The sequence below is a fragment of the Pongo abelii genome, chromosome 12 (genome assembly GCF_028885655.2).
Source record: "Pongo abelii isolate AG06213 chromosome 12, NHGRI_mPonAbe1-v2.0_pri, whole genome shotgun sequence".
Lineage (NCBI taxonomy): Eukaryota > Metazoa > Chordata > Mammalia > Primates > Hominidae > Pongo > Pongo abelii.
The window spans coordinates 88,615,366-88,636,579 of record NC_071997.2 but is presented as its reverse complement, the minus strand read 5'-3'; the positions used below and the strand labels follow the sequence as shown (position 1 = coordinate 88,636,579).

General features: G+C 34.0%; 1 protein-coding gene across 3 annotated transcripts in view; it reads right to left on the bottom strand.

Annotated features, from left to right (window-relative positions):
* The window catches only part of LRPPRC (leucine rich pentatricopeptide repeat containing), a 114,470-nt gene that overhangs the window by 37,281 nt on the left and 55,975 nt on the right, over positions 1 to 21,214 (bottom strand). For all 3 annotated transcript variants that reach the window (XM_024242107.3, XM_054547600.2, XM_054547599.2), the window contains 9 exons: positions 20,767 to 20,873; positions 20,476 to 20,553; positions 20,088 to 20,132; positions 19,614 to 19,727; positions 18,466 to 18,596; positions 17,686 to 17,771; positions 16,056 to 16,263; positions 7,148 to 7,272; positions 6,578 to 6,684 (listed from right to left, as the gene is read on the bottom strand). In XM_024242107.3, coding sequence (XP_024097875.2) covers positions 6,578 to 6,684; positions 7,148 to 7,272; positions 16,056 to 16,263; positions 17,686 to 17,771; positions 18,466 to 18,596; positions 19,614 to 19,727; positions 20,088 to 20,132; positions 20,476 to 20,553; positions 20,767 to 20,873 — 1,001 coding nt within the window. The remainder of the gene's footprint in view (positions 1 to 6,577; positions 6,685 to 7,147; positions 7,273 to 16,055; positions 16,264 to 17,685; positions 17,772 to 18,465; positions 18,597 to 19,613; positions 19,728 to 20,087; positions 20,133 to 20,475; positions 20,554 to 20,766; positions 20,874 to 21,214) is intronic.

Below are 21,214 nucleotides of genomic sequence, written 5' to 3'. Positions count from 1 at the left end.
TACGTTATTTGTTTTGTTTCACACGCGTAATACTGAAAATGAAACCAATGTCAATATATACTAAAAGCCCTTGAAAAACTATGAAATAATCCTCTTCAGAACACGGCAAAATGCAAGGGCTCCATTCACTTACAACTTTCAGTATTACTGCTGATCCAAATGCCAACAATCTAAACAGCACAACTTTTATGACATACTCTTTCTGTTTGTGGCTGATTAATCTGCCTGTCTTTGGCAGGACAGCTGATTTATATGGCAGATCTTCCCATGTTTCATTTTGAAATTGAGAACTGTTTTCATATATAAATCTCAATCATCAAAAGAACATCTAGGTCAGATTAACTAAATCTCCTAGGCTGCTGTAATGTCAAGATTTCTGGCTTATCTCTTAACATCTTATTGAATTTTAAACACTGCAAGTTGAAAGCAGAAATAGAAAATGTAATAAAAACATGGAGAAGAATAGAATTCTAATTGGGATGTTAAATATAACATGAAAAACAGTTAATGTTAATTAAACTCATCTTTAGTTCTTTCTGTGTCGCTACATACAATCTATCTAATGAATAGTGAGGATACAATAATTATTTTTATAGAAACAATTGCATGTTTGTTTCCACCTGAGCTACTGTGCTTCAAACCACAACTTTCTGCAGTTGTAATTCACTACTACGTTTACTTGTATAGGGGAAAAAAGTAATCCAAAGTCAAAAATAACTGTCATTACTTTAATTTCATTACAACACTCTGATGTAAATTTACCATAAAAAGCTTATCATAAGCTTCTATGTATACTAGTAAAAATAGATATCCAATAATTATTACCTGTTAAGTAAAAAGAAATGAAAGTTTTTCTACTGCATTTCAAACTCTGTCTCAAGGAAGATTATCCTGAATTTAACTCAAATAGAAATTTTCACCTGTTCTGATTTTTCTTGCCATTACTGCTGAAGATGTCAAATGAAATCAACAACAAAAACTGCCTGCCCTAGCCTCATGTCCGCTAGTTAACATAGTAGGAGGAAAAATCATGTGCATAAGGGCTTTAAAGAAGGGACAGACAAAGACAAGAATGCTGGAGAAGGTGGTATGCACCTGTAGTCCCAGCTACTCGGGAGACTGAAATAGGAGAACTGCTTGAGGCCAGGAGTTAAAGGCTGTGGTGTGTTATGATTGCACCTGTGAATACCCAATGCACTCCAGTCTGGGCAACACAGTGTGACCCTGTCTCTTAAAAAAAAGGAAAACAACATCCCCACCCCAACCCAAGTACTGTTCAAGTACAACTGACCCTTGAACAATACAGGAGTTAGAGTTTGACCATCTGTGCAGTCAAAAATCCACATATAACTTTTGACTTCCCAAAGACTGAACTACTAATAGCCTACTGTTGACTGGAAGTCTTACCAATAGCAAATAGTCGATTAACACATATTCTGTATGTTACATGTATTAAATACTATATCCTTATAATAAAGTAAGCTACAGCAAGAAAATGTTAAGAAAATCGTAAGAAAAATACATTTACAGCACTGTATTTTTTGATACCGTAAGTTTATGACATCTTTTTACAAGATGAATTTCTACCTAAAATGGCAGGCAACCAGAGCTGCAGACCTCAATCTACAGTACATATCAAGCAATTCATCCTTTTCTTGAAATGTCACAACTTTACTTCTTAGAAGCACTTCCAGCATCACTAGTGATACTGTGTATGGAAGTCATGGTGTTATTCAAAATAATTACAGTAATACAGTAAGTACTATAGTGAATTTTATGTACTTATGACTAGTACTTCGTTACTTTTGTTTACATTTCTCTCAGCTGTGAATGGCAGCATGTATAGTCTATGTGTGTGTAAGTTTTGATAAACGTTAACTTTTAATAACAGATTTGTATACGTTTTATGGTAGCAAATAAGATAGACTAGAATCTGCCTATATTTTAAGCATTCATGACATACCTTTTTCTTGATTTTTTTCAGTATTTCTAGGCTATGAAGTTCATCTGCGAGTTTTTTCAAATCTCCAAAAACTTTTCCAGTATATTTAATGAAGAAAAACCTACATGTAAGTGGACCTACACAATCCAAACCTATGTTGTTCAAGGATCAACTATATTTATCCCCATAGCTAGCACAGAACAAGGGAGCAAAAAAGGTCTCATGCTACTATTAAGTCTTTTAGCATTTGTCCTTTTCTCTAAAATTTTCCAAGATAGACTTGAAGACCATGTATAATAAGCAGGAAAATATGGCTGAGCAAGTCCAATTAACAAACTATCATGAACTAAAAATTATCCACTTGACCAGGTGTTATAGGAGATACTAAACTAACTCACAAAAGGGTGCATATATTTACATGAGAACTGACATATCTTGAAATTTTGGAAGACAAGACAAAACAAAAACAAACAAACAAACCCTAGCTCTAAAATCCACTGTCTGTGTATACGATCCACGCTGGCTTATTAAGGAAGGCAATTGGGATAAAAATTCCTGAATCAGATCTGGAGAAGAACAAAAGGAAGAGTAACAAAGACTGGGAGATCACTGGAATCCAAACTTTTGGTCTTAAATCAAAAGCCATCAAGAGAGTTTTTCCCCCACTGAGAAGAGATCAAAATTTACTCTGGCTGCAGTGTGATGGAAAGGCAAAACAGCAGATAAGGAGAGGGGGAAAAGTCAAGAAAGAGGAATTCCGGAGAAAGGGTAAGTTGTTTTTGATAGTTCAGATATTGAGGGGTCATGAGATCACGGAGGTAGGATGGTACAGGGGAACCAATAGAAAACAGAAACTCAGGGCCTGGTTTCAAATTCCGTAACTACTATACATTGAGTATCCCTTATCCAAAATGCTTGGGACCAGAAGCATTCCAGATTTCAGATTTTTCTGACTTCTGGAATATCTATATTATTTACTGGTTGAACATCCCAAGTTCGAAAATCCAAAATCTTGTAAGCATTATTTTTAATGGGCACATCATTCCATTTCATAAACAAACTGAAGTTCATTTGCGCCCTTTCTCCTTTGAGAAAAACTGTCACTGTTACAGGTAATAATCATAATTCACATCTTTACCTACTTTGGTTTTCAGATGATTTACTTAGTATCATTTCTCAAAAGAAAGCCCCTGATACATAAAGACAGTAATGTTGTTATGTCTTTAAGGATGGGACCTCCTTTATGGTTCCTAGTAGCAGAGCCAGAACTAAAACTCAGGGTTCGTGAGTTCTAGTCCAATACTCCTATTGCTAGAAATTATGGTAAAAGAAGGTATTTCTCTGTAAACAAACAAACAGAAAAATGACTTCATTCTTTTACTCTATGACCTTTTCAGGTACTTCATTTACCTCCCAGGAAGACAGTGTTGCAGACCATACAAATAAAGTATCACTTTTTGGGTTACTCATTCTTTTTTTTCCAAGACCAGACATTAAATCCAGGGAGAGATTATATATACAAGCAAAAAAGTTAAATAATGTATGAAACGTTACCATATTAAAGGTTTCTATCAAGAAATATATTATTTAATTTAACTCTTAGCCCTTTGAGCAGTTCTGCAATCACTTACTAAATGCCTGTCATGTGCCAGGCACTGCTAGGTTCTCAGAACCAACACAAAGATGAGAAAAAAGTTCTGCTTTAAACTTAGCATTTCTTATTCTAACCTCTTCCCTTGGGTTTGATTCCCAAGAGTTAAGACAGCCTACAGAGGATGTATCTGCAGAAGAGACAAAAGGGTTGACCTCTACACAGGAAAGAATGGCATAGAGAAGGAAGGGAATCAAACTAGCATTTATTAAATGTCTGATAATGTACCAGACAATCCAGATGTCATTTTATTAGTGTTATCTAATAAGAGTTCTGAGAGGCAGAAGAAGGATAAAGGGAGGAACCTCTTTGCTGCCTCAGGGCCCTTGCACAGGCAGTTCCTTCTGCCTGGAATGCTTTTGTCTCTACTCTTAAGTGCAGATGCACAATTCATCTTTTAATTCTCACCGTAAACATTGCTACACTCAAAATTAAGGTAATGGTGGTGGATTTTTATGACACTTTACTCAGTCATCTCAAATGCTATGTAAATGACGGATAGAGACCTGAGTTAACAGAAAATAGGGTGAATTAACATAGGTACAAGATAAACGAAGCTCTTAGATCTGATACAGTATCTCCTGTCATGAACCCTTAAAGGTGGCATTGGCAGATTTCTTCATCTGAAACCTCCAGAATGAAGCTCTTTAGCGAAGGTGATTGATAGCATTTGCATGGCTTCCCAGTTGGATCAGTTTCCCCTTCCCTCCTTCCTTTCCTTCTCAGTCTTTCTCCCTTCCCTTCATTCTAGTCGAAGAGATAGACCTTTAAAAAGAGAATCTACAGAATGTAGTAACTGCTATAAGATGAAGTGTTGTAGAAAGGACTTTTTTCAGACTAGGTCTTTCTGAGGATTGCTTGTGCCCAGGAGGTCAAGGCTGCAGTAAGCTAAGCCACCACTGTACTACAGCCTGGGTAACAAAGCAAGACCCTGTCTCAAAAAAAAAAAGAAAAAAAAAAGACTGGAGACTGTCAAATATACTACATATAACACATGATACATGTATGCCAACTCATCTTAAAAACAAACAAAAAAGGTGATATTTACACATTGAACCTTGCCTATATCTTTCTTCATTTAATGAGCTTATGACTGGTTTATCTAATTATTTCCACAATGCTTCAAATACACAGCAGCTCTGTAAATTCAACCGCAGTGAATCTACCCAATGATAAAACACTATTGCTTTTTTTGGGAATGATAAAAATGTTGCTCATGACTTGTAGTATTCTTTCTGTAAAGCTATTCTTCACCCTTTAAAAAATTCTGTACACACCTACTATGAAAATTCTGTCATCAGCAGACAGCCATTCCTAAATGTGGTTGTACTCTGGCAAAGCTCTAAGTAATTAAGAGGCAGTCTTCTCTTGCCTATTCATGTGGCAAACATGGACCTTATGTGGAACATCATATTTTGAATTATGTGAGGTAAAGAAGACAACACAATCCCTACCTTTAAGGGGCAAAGGGAATATTATTGATCACTTACCATAATCCAGGAAACATGCAAGCTGCTTTACATACATTATGTGATTGAATCTTAAAGACAGATATTATGTTCTCTTTTATACATGAGGAAGCTCAGAAAGGTTTAATAACTTGTCCATTATCACATAAGCAGGTAGATGGCAAAACAAGAAATCACTCTTCTGCCTCTGGCTCTATTACACCTTACTACACAAAGACAGGCACATGCATTCCTCCTGTAGAACCTCTCAAAGCTGAGCTTCATTTCCGTTCTATCAGTGACCTGCTAATACTGACACTGTACCTACAGAGGAGCAGAACTCAATAGCCAGACAGCTCTTCTCACGTTTGGATTCACTGTACTTTCAGAAGTGAATGTGGAAGAAAAATTATACCAGTTTCTAGAAAATGTAAATGAACCACTTAAGCTACAGAAGTGCCTGTCCAAGATAGCACGATAGCATGCCCCACTGTCCGCTGACAAGTGGGCAGATTGAGTCATAAAATGGAAAGAGAAGAAAGTTCTGAATTAATTTCACAGTCCTCCTTTTCTATACTACACCGTTCTCTTCTTCAAAAAACATCAGGAGGAAAAAAATACAGTTTTTTGGGTTGTGTGCCTACATTTTCAGTTTCATGATAAGCAGTCATCAATACACAAATAAAGAGGTCAAACACCACTTTTGCATCCTGTCCCCTGTGTATTTTTGGGAAACGACATTGACTTAAAAGCGAAGTATAATCTGAGAAAACCCATGATTACTGATGTATTTATAAGTTAACAGTTTTAATCACATGAAATAATTTTTCTTAAGGCAATGGGTCCATCTTCTGAGGAATGTTTTGTTTTCTTAGTGGACACAGAATTGTTTAATAGTGAAATTAATCACAATTTGGACACACTTTATAGTTGGCCCTTGACTTATCAATTCCACTAAGCAAAATTTAGTAAAACCTAGATAAAATATACTAATCCTAAATAGGCCAGGTTTGTCACCTACCATTTCCCATAAGCTGCTTACCATAGTGGGGAAAAAAAAAAGAAGAAAATTTAAATTAAATGCCAAACAGTTGCAGACAGCACTTGTTTGGCTGATTAACTTGTAGACAAGCATTACAAATAAATCTGAGCATGGTCTGCAGCAAATTAAATTCCACTGCTTTTAAGAACAAAGAATTCTTTGGCAAAGAGGATTAGCAACTTTACACCCAGGAATGCCAGTTTAATTTAATTGTTCCACAATCCAAGATTTAATATGCAAATATCATTTTGATATATAATAGTGAATTTAACAAAGTGAGGAAACAAATTTAATATACAACCAGACTGCTTTTTCTGAACTGTAATTATATACAATAAAGAAGCTGGCCGAGATCCCCCTCCCCCAACATTACTGGGATTGAATTCTATTAACATGAATCAGAACAAGTGTAATTAAAGGTTAAAATTTTTAAATGTATTCTAATTAAGAGTCTAAATAGCTCTACAATTAGAATACTGTAGTTAAAATCACACCTCAATGATCTTCTTGGCCTCTTTGTAATTTCCTGTTTGTAGGAAGGCAAAGAAGAGATCATAGAGCATCATCATTTCACCTTTTTCTTGGCTCACAAAGTCCATTGCTAGGTAGGAGAGAAAAAATATATATATTAGGAGAAAAAAAAAAAACCCAGAAAAACAGTATCATATGAAGTTCTAGACAAATACTAGAGAAATTTATTTTAAAAACAAATATTAAGAATAACTTAAAGAATATAGCTATATCGACTAATTAAGTACCTAACAGAGTAGCTTCAAAGAGAACTAGTGAGGATAAGGGTAAAAAAAAATCTTCATAAAGGCAGATCACCAAGAAGTAGAACACAAAAATAATAGACATTTTTTCAAAATGAATAGTTACTAAAAAAATCAAGAACATGTATAATATTGGAAATCTACCTGATATTTTTCTTTTAGATTTCACAAGTATAAAGAAAGTTTATCTGAATGTGCTGGCCTTCTGCTGAAGTTTCTCTTAACAACACACTAAGATTAAATCAGCAAGAAGGGAAAAAAACTACATTAAGATATTAGAAAGTGACTCACCTTTCTGAATTAGATCAGTCTCGCCTTTCTCTACCAGTTTACACAAGACATCATGAATCCTTGGTAATACTTTATACTTTTCATAGCAGTCAATGGCGACCTCAAGAGCAGTAGATATGTCACCCCTTAGAAACAAAAAAATTAACAATGAATAAAATAAATCTAATTCAGCTTAGTCTCTCAGTAATACTTTAGAGAGATGTTTAATGACCAGTTAATATGTAAACAACTGAGCTTTACTTAAGGTAGAAAACCACAAAGCTAAAATGGGGGAAAAAAAGAAAGAAACAATCTTTATATATAAGTAAATATTCAGAATACATACATCATCAGCAATCCACTATTTACCCTGCTTCATCTTTTATTATTTCGTGTGTTAAAGGGTACTTTTTAAAAAAGTCCAAATAGATTAAGGCATTCTCTGATTTTATTATAAATTCTGACTTTATGTAGAAAGTTGCTGTAAGAATGTATTACTTCTGAAAGCAAGGACTACCGTCAAATACTTTTTTCCAATCACTTACGTGCCTTTAACAATTGTACCTCAACAATTTCAGATTTGGTAAACGTTATTAAATGTCCACCAATAGCTAATAAGGAATTTTCAAGAACTTTTTCATCTTTATCATAATATTTTTTGTACTGCCACCTTACTAGCCAAGTAGGAAATAACCTCAAGTTTCATATATATAGGAACTTACTATTATGAAAACTAGGATATTCGTGTTGGTCAGTGAATTCTAAGAGAATTCTAAATACTTTTTTCATTAAAGGGTAAGCTTTTAAAAATTATGTCCAATTATAAAGTCAAGCCTTCTTTTATGTGGTGAGAAATTAAAATAAAAAGACACTGTCATTAAATCAGTTTGTTAAACAACAGTGTGATACTATATTCTTGTGGGTCCTTAAAAAGTATTTTTCCCCCCTTTAAAAGGACAATTTGCTTTCAATTTACTTTAACCCTTTCTTTATTAAAAGTTATTTGTAATTTCTCTCTTACCATACTGAAATAAAATTCACAGGTAATATAAAAAAAATAAAAAAAATAAAAGGACAATGTTAGTATGAGAAATATTTAAGACCTTGCAAGACCAGGTGCGGTGGCTCAAGCCTGTAATCCCAGCACTTTGGGAGGCCGAGGAGGGCGGATCACCTGAGGTGGAGAAACCCCATCTCTATTAAAAATACAAAATTAGCCAGGCCTGATGGCACATGCCTGTAATCCCAACTAATCGGGTGGCTGAGGCAGGAGAATCCCTTGAACCCGGGAGGTGGAGGTTGCAGTGAGCCAAGATTGTGCCACTGCACTCCAGCCTGGGCAACAAAAGTGAAACTCTGTTTCAAAAAAAAAAAGAAATCCCTTGGAAGAAATTATAGAGATTATATGATCCAATTCTACTTGCCACCCCCTTTTACTTTCAAAGAAATAATGAAGTTGGGGCATCTAGAGACTGGCTGATTTGACTAAGGCTACCAGGTAAACAGAGGAAGGTACTAGCAAGCAAGTCACTGGACTTCTCATTGTCAGTTCAGTACATCTAATTACACATTATGCTTTATTAAAAGCACTGGTATTTGAATAATGTAATAAAGTGGTGCAATTTGGAATGAGAAATTAATGATTTATGAAAAGTGAGTATGAAAGGTATTTTAAAAAGAGGCATGGTTAGAGACATGGCTCCAAGTACAACTAGTGACAATTAGTGAAAATCTTTGTAGAGAATATAAATTTCTCATACACATAACAGTTTTTAAAACCAGAAAGTCCTTTTATACTTCCTGTTAAAGACTTCACATTTTTGTCTATTATACAAATGTTACATTGCCCTAAATTGAATTACTATTTTATCAAGATCTGATTTTAAGCTGTACCAAAAAAGTAAAAGACAACGAAGAAATGCTAATTTTATTGCAATAATAGTGACACAGTGAAAACGAGCCTATCCTGATGGAACTCTTACCTTATCCCCTTACTAAGCCCTGTTTACAGTGCATCTTCTGGCACCCCACAGAGTCATTTGAATTTTTGTCATTTGGGGTGAAGACTAAATTACAGGTTAATTTCAAACTGCAAGTAGATGTTGCAGGCTGGATTACTGTCATACAAGAGAAATGGTACAGTAGCTACCACATATGATATAAAGCTTTATATAATCAGTATTTTCCCTTACTTCAGACACAGGTTCAGTTATTGCCTTTCTATAACTCCGCTTAACGAAAAACTACTAAAACATTTTTTAAGAGCAAAGCTAACACATAGGATTTTTTTTAAGCGGCATGATTTGCTTTTCCAGATCAATTCCCAAACTAGAATAGTATTGTCTCAATTGTATTTCCCCCTACATTAGGTCAAAGCTATCAATAAATGAATGAATAATTGTTCTGTCAATCAAAGCGACATGTTAATAGTCTTTGGTCTCCAAATATATGCTTCTGAAGATTATACATGTTCATCAGAACAACAGAAAAGACAAGAATAGCAAAATGGAAATAATTCATATATTTGTTAGTAATTTTAAGAACCAATGTTACTGCTCTTAGGATGCCAACAAAATGAATTAGAAATTTATAATGAAATACCTCCTACTAAGTGTACTGGAGATAAAAATAAAGTAAATGACTACTCAGTTCTTCAGTCTCTATTATCTAATTCTGACTTGTGGTTGGATCATGTCATTTTAAAAGACAAAAATTTACATTCCCCACATAATTTATGTCACTATTAATCTTTCATAATAAAGCTTGAAAACTTAGGTGATGATAGAAATGAAAAATATGTTTAAAAGCACCTAAAATTTGCATTGCTATGAAGATAGCTATGTAGTCATAGGACTTTGGATTTCCATCCCAACTGATAAGAGTACTTATGCTACTCAGCTGTAGCAATGTGATACATTTCTAGAAGTGGTGATGAAAAGCAGATTATCACAACAGCTGAACTCAAGGACATTTGGGTTCCCTCCTAGTTCTAACAGGTTCTATGACTCTGTGCCTATTAGGTTCATCTAAAGTGTTTTGCACAAGCAGAGAAAATCGTCAGGTGAAAATACCACTTTTATTAGGCAGGATGAAATCAGTAAGGGAAGCACAATATCAAAAGGAGAAAGGTAAAAATTGCTTTACAGCCAAAATGTGGGACAACACATTACCAATCAGTCTACTTCTAGCTTCTGTGACCCAAAGTGATCTGTGAATTTCTTTGAGCACTGGAAATGATTTAAATCCTACTAAGAAATAACAATAATCCTTTGAAGAAATTAATGTTGACACATTAATTTTGCATTCAAAACTTTGAGCCCATGCTTGTATCAGCATATATGCATAATTCCTAAAGCTTCACATACAAATATTTAAAGGCTCACTCCTAATAAAAATTTAGTCAATGCTTTCACAAATGACACTAAAAGAAAATCAACTCTAGAGCATACTATTATCTTTTATTAAAAAAAAAAATCAAGATACCTCCCTCAGAATTTCAACAGACTACATAATTTTCATGCATAAAACTATGTACACTAATAAAAAGTAAGCAGTCATTTTAAAAAGCAGTATTTTGTTTGGTGCAAATTAAAAATATAAGCTTTACCAAAATTCTGTAAGTCTATGAAATAAAGGTAAAATTGAGGAAAAGATTCTGTAATTCTAAATTTTAAGAACATATATATGAGATAGGCTGGGTCCAGCAAGAAATTTGGAAACTTAAAACAGAGTTAAATTCATTAACTTGAATGGACTCACTTGGCCTGTAGCAAAATTCATTCTAGAATCTAGAATTCACTTCTTAAGGGAACATGACTACAAAGAACTACGACAAACTACAATTTTTCATTATTACATGGAAGAACATCCAGAAAAATAAGCTTGAAGCTCAGATGGCAAATCTGATAGTACCACTTGTTTGAGTCCTCATTCTGAAACTGAAGTATGCTATAACGTCACTAACAGAAAAACAAACACCACATAGGATGTAAGTTTGCTGGACAGACATTTCTATGGGACATCCACCAATCATAAAACTATCTACTTTGAGATACCAAGAAACATGTACTCCTAAAACTCATATACATTCCTCAATACATATACCTGTAAAAATCATAAATGTGTTTCATACAATCTGGAATTGTTAAAAACAACCACGGTGACAACTATCTATTTATCTATTAGTAGCTTTAAACTTAGTCTCGTAATTTATACTAAGTAACTTTCTAATCCCAGAGAGTATACTTAAACAACAAAAGATGGCCAGGCGCGGTGGCTCACGCCTGTAATCCCAGCACTTTGGGAGGCTGAGGTGGGCGGATCATGCGGTCAGGAGATCGACACCATCCTGGCTAACATGGTGAAACCCTGTCTCCACTAAAAATACAAAAAAAAAAAAAAAATTAGCTGGCATGGCGGTGGGCGCCTGTAGTCCCAGCTACTCCGGAGGCTGAGGCAGGAGAATGGCGTCAACCCAGGAGGCGGAACTTGCAGTGAGCCAAGATGGCGCCACTGCACTCCAGCCTGGGAGACAGAGAGACTCCGTCTCAAAAAAAAAAAAAAAAAAAAAAAGAAAGACGACAAATATTGATTTTTTTTTAATTGGAATAAAGTACTTTAAACTTATACATTGTTAGTGAAGTGGCAATTTATGTAAAGGGCTTCCCTACTGAAATGCGCTCAAATCTGAAATCACTACAGAAAAGAAGGGCTGGGCTGTGGGGGAAGAAAAAAGTTTAAAAAAGAAAAACTAACAAAAACCAAACTGAACTCCTTAAAAACAAACTATCTTACAAATCCTCAGCAGATGTTCAATATGGGAAGAAACCAATTCAAGAGAAACCATCATCTTCACAAAAATTATTCTGTTAAGAGAACCAGCACTTTAAAGAGCTAAATGTTTTTTTTCTGTTCATCATCTATAAATGAGGAATCTTCAAGGAGACTGGTGTTGCAATTACAACTAATCCTCCCCAAAAAATTAACTGTGTTGAAGGCTTTGTAATTTCCCTAGGTACAATTTAGCTGTCACTTACTTTAAAATTTACTCAAACATGCGTTCGGAACAGCACTAACTTCACATGTCAAGTGCTTTCCAGCCAATTGAGTCTAAACTGGAAGTCGGTGTTAAACAACTGAATGATTAGACAAGATAGCTCATTTCCCTGCTCTTTTGTTCAGAATAAAATGCCACATTTACATTATCAGGCTCAACAGGATTTTCTGACAGAGGGAGAAAAAACCCTACTGCACACTGTCCGTACTAAGCACATGAAGCCTGTCATTTACCAATCATCCTTCAAAAAGCAATAGCCATGAATGTAACTTAATTACGACCCAATGATCCTTGACGAAAAATCATCTTATCACTGTCCTGTCCCCTAGGGCAAATGAACCACTTTTTGTCCTTTGGCACTTATGATGCTAAATTCTTAATTGCAATAATGGAGTAAAAGAGCCAAACCTCCTTAATTTCCTTTCAGCACATAAGGAGTTTTACTCTAGAAGGCAAGCATTCCCATAAATAATAAAAGTATCCAGTACAAATGAAGATGCTAAAATTGAAGGGGAGCATGTGTAACAGAATCATCAACATTTTATTTCCCATTTATGTAACATATTAAAGTGTTACAGTGAGTTCCAAAAACACGGTTACTACAATTTCATCTTAGAGAAATTGTGACCTTTATGAACTCAAGATTAATTTAGCAAGAATTCTGGGAGGATAGTATATACGAAGTTCATGATACACTTAAATGAAATGCATATGTACATATACAGATTATAACACAAACCAGCACAAAAAAAAATCCTTAATGGAAAGCAGAAATTAAAGCTGCTTTGATCACTTGCACAAACATAATCCAGTTAAACAGCTTCAGTTATTTTTTAATGCATGCAATGAAACCAAAATGGATCAGGTATAAAACAAGGGAATCTGAAACTGCATCATACAAATTTTTATGCTTTAATATCTGATGGCCCAGACTTTATTAATTTCATTTCCTTGACCATAACATGAAGACTAATAAAAAACTCTTTTAACCTATTTTAAAGCATTTCTTTCTTCCTTAATGTGACGGATTGCTGTCATCTCCATGAATCAGGCATAATTTCAATAAGATAAAATACTTACAAAAGAAAATGTTTGAAATAATACTCATTTGGACTACATGTAAAATATGTGGCTTAGAGACTGTAATGATGTAAATGAAACACAAAAATTTTGTTCAACTGCAAATTTTTTTCCGTTCAATGAAAGTATTTTCATTTTGATAATACAAAAGCGGGTTAGCTTACCAACTTCTTTATAATTTTCTAAATCTGTTATTGTTTTGGATTTCCCTTGGCAAATGAATAAAAACAAAGTGTATTTTTCCTATACCCATAAAGCTTTTTTACATTGTCTAAGTAACACAAACTGACACAGTATTAATTTCTCCTGTGTTTTGTCCAGGGCTAGAAAAGTCGGTTCACAATTAAGATCCACTGAAACTTAAAGAGATTATCTTTCTGAGGAACTCAGTCTCATGGAACTGCTTCAGAATTACAACACGAAAGTGATATTCTCTTTAGAGTCTTTTACAGTGACATGCCAAAAAGATGCCTGCCTTTGAATGAAAGGGTGAAGATTTATGATGATGTTTCAAAATGTTTTTTATAATTTTATCACAAGTTTGAATAAATAAAGCTCATCTGCCAGATGAGCTCATACCTGCTGAGGTCAATTACATGATATTACTGAAGATTATACACATTTAATCAAATCAAATACACATGGACTTTCTGGCAGGCTAGTGTGGTTAATCCTAGCACTTGTCATGATTCTGAATTAATTAACTATCTTCCATCAGTTGGAGAAAACACAATTGAGAAAGAGTTTCAAAGTCAGGGTTTTACTCCAGGCATTTCCCCTGACTATGAATGTTTCTGCTGTTTTCTGTAATTTTATAAACATAAAATTTCCTTTATCCTTTTTTTTTATTATTCTCATGACTCTGAAAGAGTCAATAGCCCTTTTCATTATGATAGATGAAACTGAAAGACCTCATCCTGGAGATTGCATTGGCAAAGTAGTCTTAAAAAAAAAAAAAAAAAAAAAAACTAGGCAAATAAAAACAGAATAATTACAATAAAATAAAAATAGAAGATATACATATCTGAAAGTAGTAAAACACCAATAATGAAAAGACACTAATTTAGATTTCCTTAGCTCAATTAGCAGGGAGAGCCAAATTTGACTGAGACACAGAAATATCTGACTTCAGGATATAATCAGAAGCACAGAGGATGCTCTGGGTTAACATCTGAATTCCACACCGTTTCCATTTTCCCATGGGTAAGCTCTCCTTGGTTCATGAGCCCCATCTGCAGACCTCTTTCAGAAAGCTTTCACGTCTCCTCTGTCTTCAAAGTATTTCTATTTGTAAGATACTTTTCTACAATGGCCTCATTTTCATTGTTAATTATTTTATTTTTGCCCGGTAGTGTAGGAGGGCCTAATTCTTCTGGGCACTGGGCCCATTTCTTTCAAATCCTTCTGTGGAGTTGCACATGCAATTTGCAGAAATGCGTCTTTTAAGCAATTGAAAAAAATTCTAATAGGAAGCATATTAATTATAGGATTTCTATATAAAGTTGGTTATGAATATGATAACTCAATAACACAGTCATTATTTGAATCACTATTTCTTTAAAAGGATGTAATGCTGAGACTGTGGAGGTTAAGATTTGGCCAGTCATCTAACCTGGTAATTGTTTTTGATTGGATGGCAAAGGAATTATTTCACGTGTGCATGCGTGTATACACACATTTTTTAATAGTTAAAAGAGATGGTTTTTATTATATATTTAAAATTCAACACTAAATCATTTATTATTTTCAATTAATCAAACTCTCTAATAAATAAAGAAAAACTACCAGAAATTTGGGAAAAACATGAGAACCGTTAAAATATATATTTTATTTTTCTCCTGGCATCAACAGGACAACGTCCACACTACATCGACAGTGAGATATTTCTGTGTTTCAGTCAAATTCAGCTCTCGCTGTTAACTGAACTAAAGAAACTAAATTAGTATCTTTTCATTTTCGGTGTTTTACTACTTTCAGATACGTATATCTTCTATTTTATTTTAATTATTATCTTCTATTTTTGTTTGCCTAGGGTTTTTTTAAACAATTTGCCAGTGCAGTCTCCATGTAATGCAGATTACAAACTATGTTAAGCTATGAAAAAGCTGACAAAGATGATCTAGGAAATTTAAAAAGCAAAACAGAAAACAAAAACAAATACAAAAGAAAAAGATGATAAATTATGCTTAGTCATCTTACTAAAATGTTTTATTCATTATAAAATTGACTGACTTTATGATTTACATTGCAAATAATGCCTTAAATTGAGCACCAACAAGAGCATTTCAAATGGAAAAATTAACAAACTCAGTAAATCTTGCCGTATCAGCAAAATTCACCTCGTACAACATTTATCAAAGCTAGAATAACTGTAATGGTATATGTATTTAAAATACCCTGTGAAGAAAAGGAGCACTGAAGATGCTTCAACACTTATTACCTGAATAACTAACAGTCAAGACACATACTCAAAAGCCCCAGAAGATCCTTTTTTCTTATATTTATTAATAACACTTATCAGGCTCAAAACTAGGAAAAACTAGATTCAATTTCAAGTAATCACACGCTCCTACAAAAAAGCACCAGGGACCATTCCATTGATATGTAAAGCCACAGGACCACAGGGCTGCTAGTGATTTTAAAGGTCACCTAGTTCATATTAGTCCTCTTACTCTGTGGTAAATGACCTCCAAGGCGTCCCCATCATGAGGGTATTTATAAAGTATAATTCGAAAATTATTAGACTCATTCTTTTAATGCCAACATTTAAAATTCAAAATTCAATTAACTTACTTTTCCAAGTGTACAGTGACCAATGGGAAACTTATGTTGGTGGATGGGTCTGCCAACCCTAGAGTCACAATGGCTTCATGCAACTGTTTTACTGTTTCAGTTTCACCTCTTAAAGCTGCATCATTTAGCATGTGGAAAAAGGACAAGGCTGTTGTATCTTTGATAAGAACATCCTTCTCTTTCATCTCCTTCAGAATGTTAATAGCATCTACAATGAAGTAACACAAAAGACCCTTAGGTAATTTCATGTAGGGAAAACAAACTGCTATTAAAACAGCATTTCAAGCCCAGCAGGAATGTAAATTCTAGTGTATAATGCCGATTTCAAGTTAATTACTACTTGCATTTCTAAACGAGACTACAATTATAAATCCACAATAGCATGGTTTTATCATTTCCCTGCAACTTTGACTACAAATTATAGATAGGGACTGTGTGCCCACTCTGTACCACATAACCCTGTATGGTCTGCCCTATAGCTGTAAGATCCTCCTAAATGGATGCTTTTATCGTTCAGAGCTAACATCTGCTAAATCACACCATTGTTTCTTCAGCAGATGGCTTGTCAGGAGGCCAGATAATAAAGATGTGTTTACACTGTATATACAGCCAGACTAATGGTCTGATACCGATAGGGCCTGTTTGCTATGTCGATACTAATTAGCCAAGCAGAGCCAATGAAAGCTTTCCAAAAGACTGCATGTTAATACATTAGATTCATTAAGCTTCATTAGGAAGGCAGAAACAAACATTTTAGGATATGGAATAAGTGCATTTTTATAATGTTGTTCTTAATTATTACACAGACAAAATGTTTTGACCACTTTACAAAAAGTGATTTTAAAAAAATAGGCTAATCCTTATAAAGAGTTAGAAAGGCATCCTAGGAAAAAATTCAATGTTCTAATAAATTACTTTCTCCATACATTTTTCCCTATAATAAAATTAAAACAATCTTTTCTGAAAATCAAAGGAAAAGAGGAAGGCTAAAAAGGAAATTTCAAAATAAAGCCAAATCAGAAAGTTAAGAAACAAGAAAATAGTATGAATGTATTATCAAGTGTAATTAATTTTATTAGGCTTAGCGTTATCTCAACGAGAAAATTTGAGTATGCAAATCAGCTGTGTAATCAGCTATGCTTTTTCCATGAACCATTAAATAAAAACCTTAATTAAAATAAAAACTTTAAAGTATATATTTTGTTAATGTTATTAAAAAGTAAGGCAAAGACTACTGCAAAATTCAGGCGCATATATTAGGTTACGTTTATAGGTTTTATGTTCAGCCTTCAGACCTTCTTAAGCAAAAACAAAGCCATTTGTGCAGGCACATAGGCAAATTGTGCCATAAGTCATGATCTTCAAACTCAACCCAAACAGCAATGCTAATAAAAACTAGCTGCAGAAATGCAAAAAGCACTGAGCTGTGCAAATGTAAATGACAACCTTGCCAATCCATTAAAACTAATGGCCTACACTGTCCATGTAGCTCTGGTTGGATTCACATGCAAATTTGTATGCAAAGTGTTCAGGCACTTTGCAGGACATGATATCCATTAATATCAATTCACATGTTATTCCAGTGGCAAGATACTTGCATCACATATTTCCTTTATGTGCTGAGGCTTACCTTGGAGCTTGCCATGCTTTGCCAATACTCTTACAAGGCCTACATACTTGCCGGTGTCAAGGACAGCAGATGAATCTAAGCGGTCACTAAAAATTAAAGCCACATTTATATTGTTTTAAAAGTCAATTAACTGCTAAAAGAACGGCAACATCCATTTAATCACTTTTCAAAAGCTCATCAGAAGACCTGAACTAATGTTGGCCTCTACGTTTCAGTTAGGATTTCTTTTTGAAGCCATATACAAGTTCACACGAAATTATATTCAAAGTGACTAGTGAAGTAAAAGCCCAACACTACATATATATTGCATCACTCCATCTGCAAAGGATACTTATGAAGAAACTCTTTGTCTTTAAGTGATTTTAACCTTCATTACGAATACTTGACATTTTTACCTGAAAAATCTAACAGGATGGGAAACCAAAGTACCTGACAAGTGGATAGAATTTTATTTACACTACAATATAGAAAGGGAAATGTTATCAAGCCTCATAAAACAGTTACTACCATCACCACTGTTGTGATGATATATAATCAATGGAAAAAAACCTTTGGTTCAAAGGACTAGAATGTCTTATCATACTTAAACAAAGACACCCTGCTGAACATAAGCCACAATTAATTAAAGAGCCGTATAATACAAAATTTCAAAAACACTGACAACGAAAGAATTTTTTAAAATGACATTATATAAGAGAGTAATATTCCATCTAGATAATCTATCAAGGTCTGTAGAGCAGAATAAATGTTGACAACTTGTTTCAGTGCCAGGGTACTCACAATTCTTCTTTCAAGTTCAAAGCATCTTCTACATTATCATGTCGACAGCATAAATTTATTAAAGCTGCATAGCCACCGGTAACCATGTCGGATTCATATTTTGCTTTCAATTCAAGGGCTTTTTGCATATTCTAAAATACAGCATAGATGTGAAAAAGAAGAAATCAGTGTGAAGGTAAAAATGTCACATTTTTAGCTTTAATGTTCAGAGTTTAGAAAAAGTTAATAGTACTTTAAAAATAAATGGTTTCACGTTAACAACCTGACTCTGCCCCTTGGTATTTTTATTCGCCTCTAAAAAGTGGGCAAGTCTTATACGTGTAGGGGTTAAAAGATGTGTTATCTGTAATATAAAATAGGCCATTATTTATGCCAAATTTGATGTTTTAGGCTTTGTGTATGGTATTATTTAAAAAAGACTTCCAGATTAAGTAATTCCCAAATCAAACCCTAATCACAGTCTAATTTCAGGATGCAGAAATATGTATCATTGAAAAGTTTCTCAGTCTAGTTTAGTATCCAAGTAATATGAAGAAATATTTTAGAATTTAACAGTAGCAGGTTATAATCATAAAGTTAGTTATGATATTTTTTCCCTAAAACTACAAGTTTATGGCTCAATTATATTGAACTAGAAAGTGAAAAATAGTCTAGTGATAGCCCACAAATTGCAGACATACACTAAAATGAACACAAAGTACAGCTGGATGCCCGCTGAAAAAAGGCAAGGGACCCTTTATCTCAGAAAGAGCTTTTTTCCAGCAGGAAAATGGAATTTCAATCCCTGCATTAACAACCTAGTAATATTTGACTTGCAAATGACTACTGCGTGTATCAGTTGCTTGACAATCTAGATATAAGAGACCGGAGCCATGGCTTGAAAGGACATTTGGCATGTATGATAAACCTATCACAGCTGTTACTATCATTCACTTTGCAGATTATCGTAAACAAACTACAGAAACCAGAAAACATGCCATTCAAGGTGTAGCTGAAATTAGTTAACCTTTCATTTAATTGCATTCTTTACAAGCCTGACGTATAATGATCAATCGTAAAAATCATAAATATTATATTTGGTTTTTCTTATTGTTATCTATCAAGAATTTTTTGCCTTAACAATATTTAAATATTAAAACAAATGTTACCTCTTCTGAACAAAGCACTAATATGAGTTGCTTTAGGACATCTCTTATAGGTTGATTTTCAGCTTTTAGTGTTTCAAGTGTGGACTCCAATACAGATGACGTATGTTGCACAGTCTACAGAAAAGAAAAAAGAAAAGAAAAAATTCCTGAAAAAGGAAATATAGTATGCCTTTTGTCACTCTTCCCTTTAAACTGACTTTCCTTTCTGCTTTCCTAAATGTCATAAATGCTATCAGGGATATTAATTGGGGAATCCACGGATGGACTCCAGGGGTTTACAAACCTCCTGAGATTATATGCAAATTTCTTAGATATGTTGATTTTTCTGAGCTGGGGAACAGGTTTTACCAACTTCTTAGAGGTATACAAGATGATAAAAATGTGAGGAATCACTGGTTTTATAAGTACACAATCCAGAATACTCATTAAATATGGTTATTATGGCATGTAGAATCTAGTCAAAATCCTACTTACTTTTTGAAAGTCTAAATTCTTACTGTCAACCAACAAGTGAACATCCTAAAATTGAAATTTAAATTAGCCCAGAATTAGAAAACACACGTAAAAATACATCAGCAAACATCAAAAGCAAATTTTATAAGTCTCACCTCATATTACTATTTTTCATCTTTCCAAAATTTTAGACATTCTCTTCATACTTTATTAATCAATGTAATGTTTTAAATATATTTATGAATATATAAATAGTATTTATGAACAATCAATGAAAAGCTTCGTTTTAATGGCTGTGATTGAAACGAATTTTTTTTCTGGCCAAAAGCATCATATTTAAATAAAATTTTAACATGCTGTTATATATAAGTTAAGCATTTTATCCAGTTGATTGCTATTTCACACACACCTTTATCAATTCAGGAACATGGTAGCTATCCAGTAGATTACGAATGCCTCTGTAGATATTTTCAGGAATTTTTACATTCTGTGAGAAGAGAAGGGAGGGGGGGAAAAAACCTGAGTTTTAGACAACCAAACTGAAATTTGTCTAACAGAAATTATCTCAGACATAATTTAAGTCTCCAACTCTTGCATGTCATTGAGAAGTGGTCTGGTTGTATTTAAAAGCAGCAATTTCAAATCTAATAGATACATGTCAGGCAGGACAGGCATTATATAGCAAAAAATGAAATGGTACCATCTTCTCCAGCTGATGGAAGTATTGTCTAAAATGCTCCTCCTTGGCCTGTACCTCTGAGTCACTCATGCTGTCAATCAAGTTATAAAGAAAATAGCCAACAGCTTCTGTGGAAAAAAACAAGAGAAAGCATTCCACTAAAATTACCGAGACTGTCATGTTATCAAGATTAATTTATAAGAAATCATTTTGGTGTGAGATGTCACCCTGATGAGAGGCTCTGAAATGGCAACAATGATCACTGAGGCATAGAGATTATGTGGTTTGGGAGCACATATCTAACTGGTGAGTGAAAGGAATATTAATTATTTTCAGACCGAGTGACAGCTTTTCAGTACTGAATCTTACTTCAATCTATTTTTTTTCCACCACTCTGTGACAGAAGTGGTCCTGCCCAAGGCCTTACCCCTTTCCTGTCCAAATCACACGTAATAAGAATAAATAAATG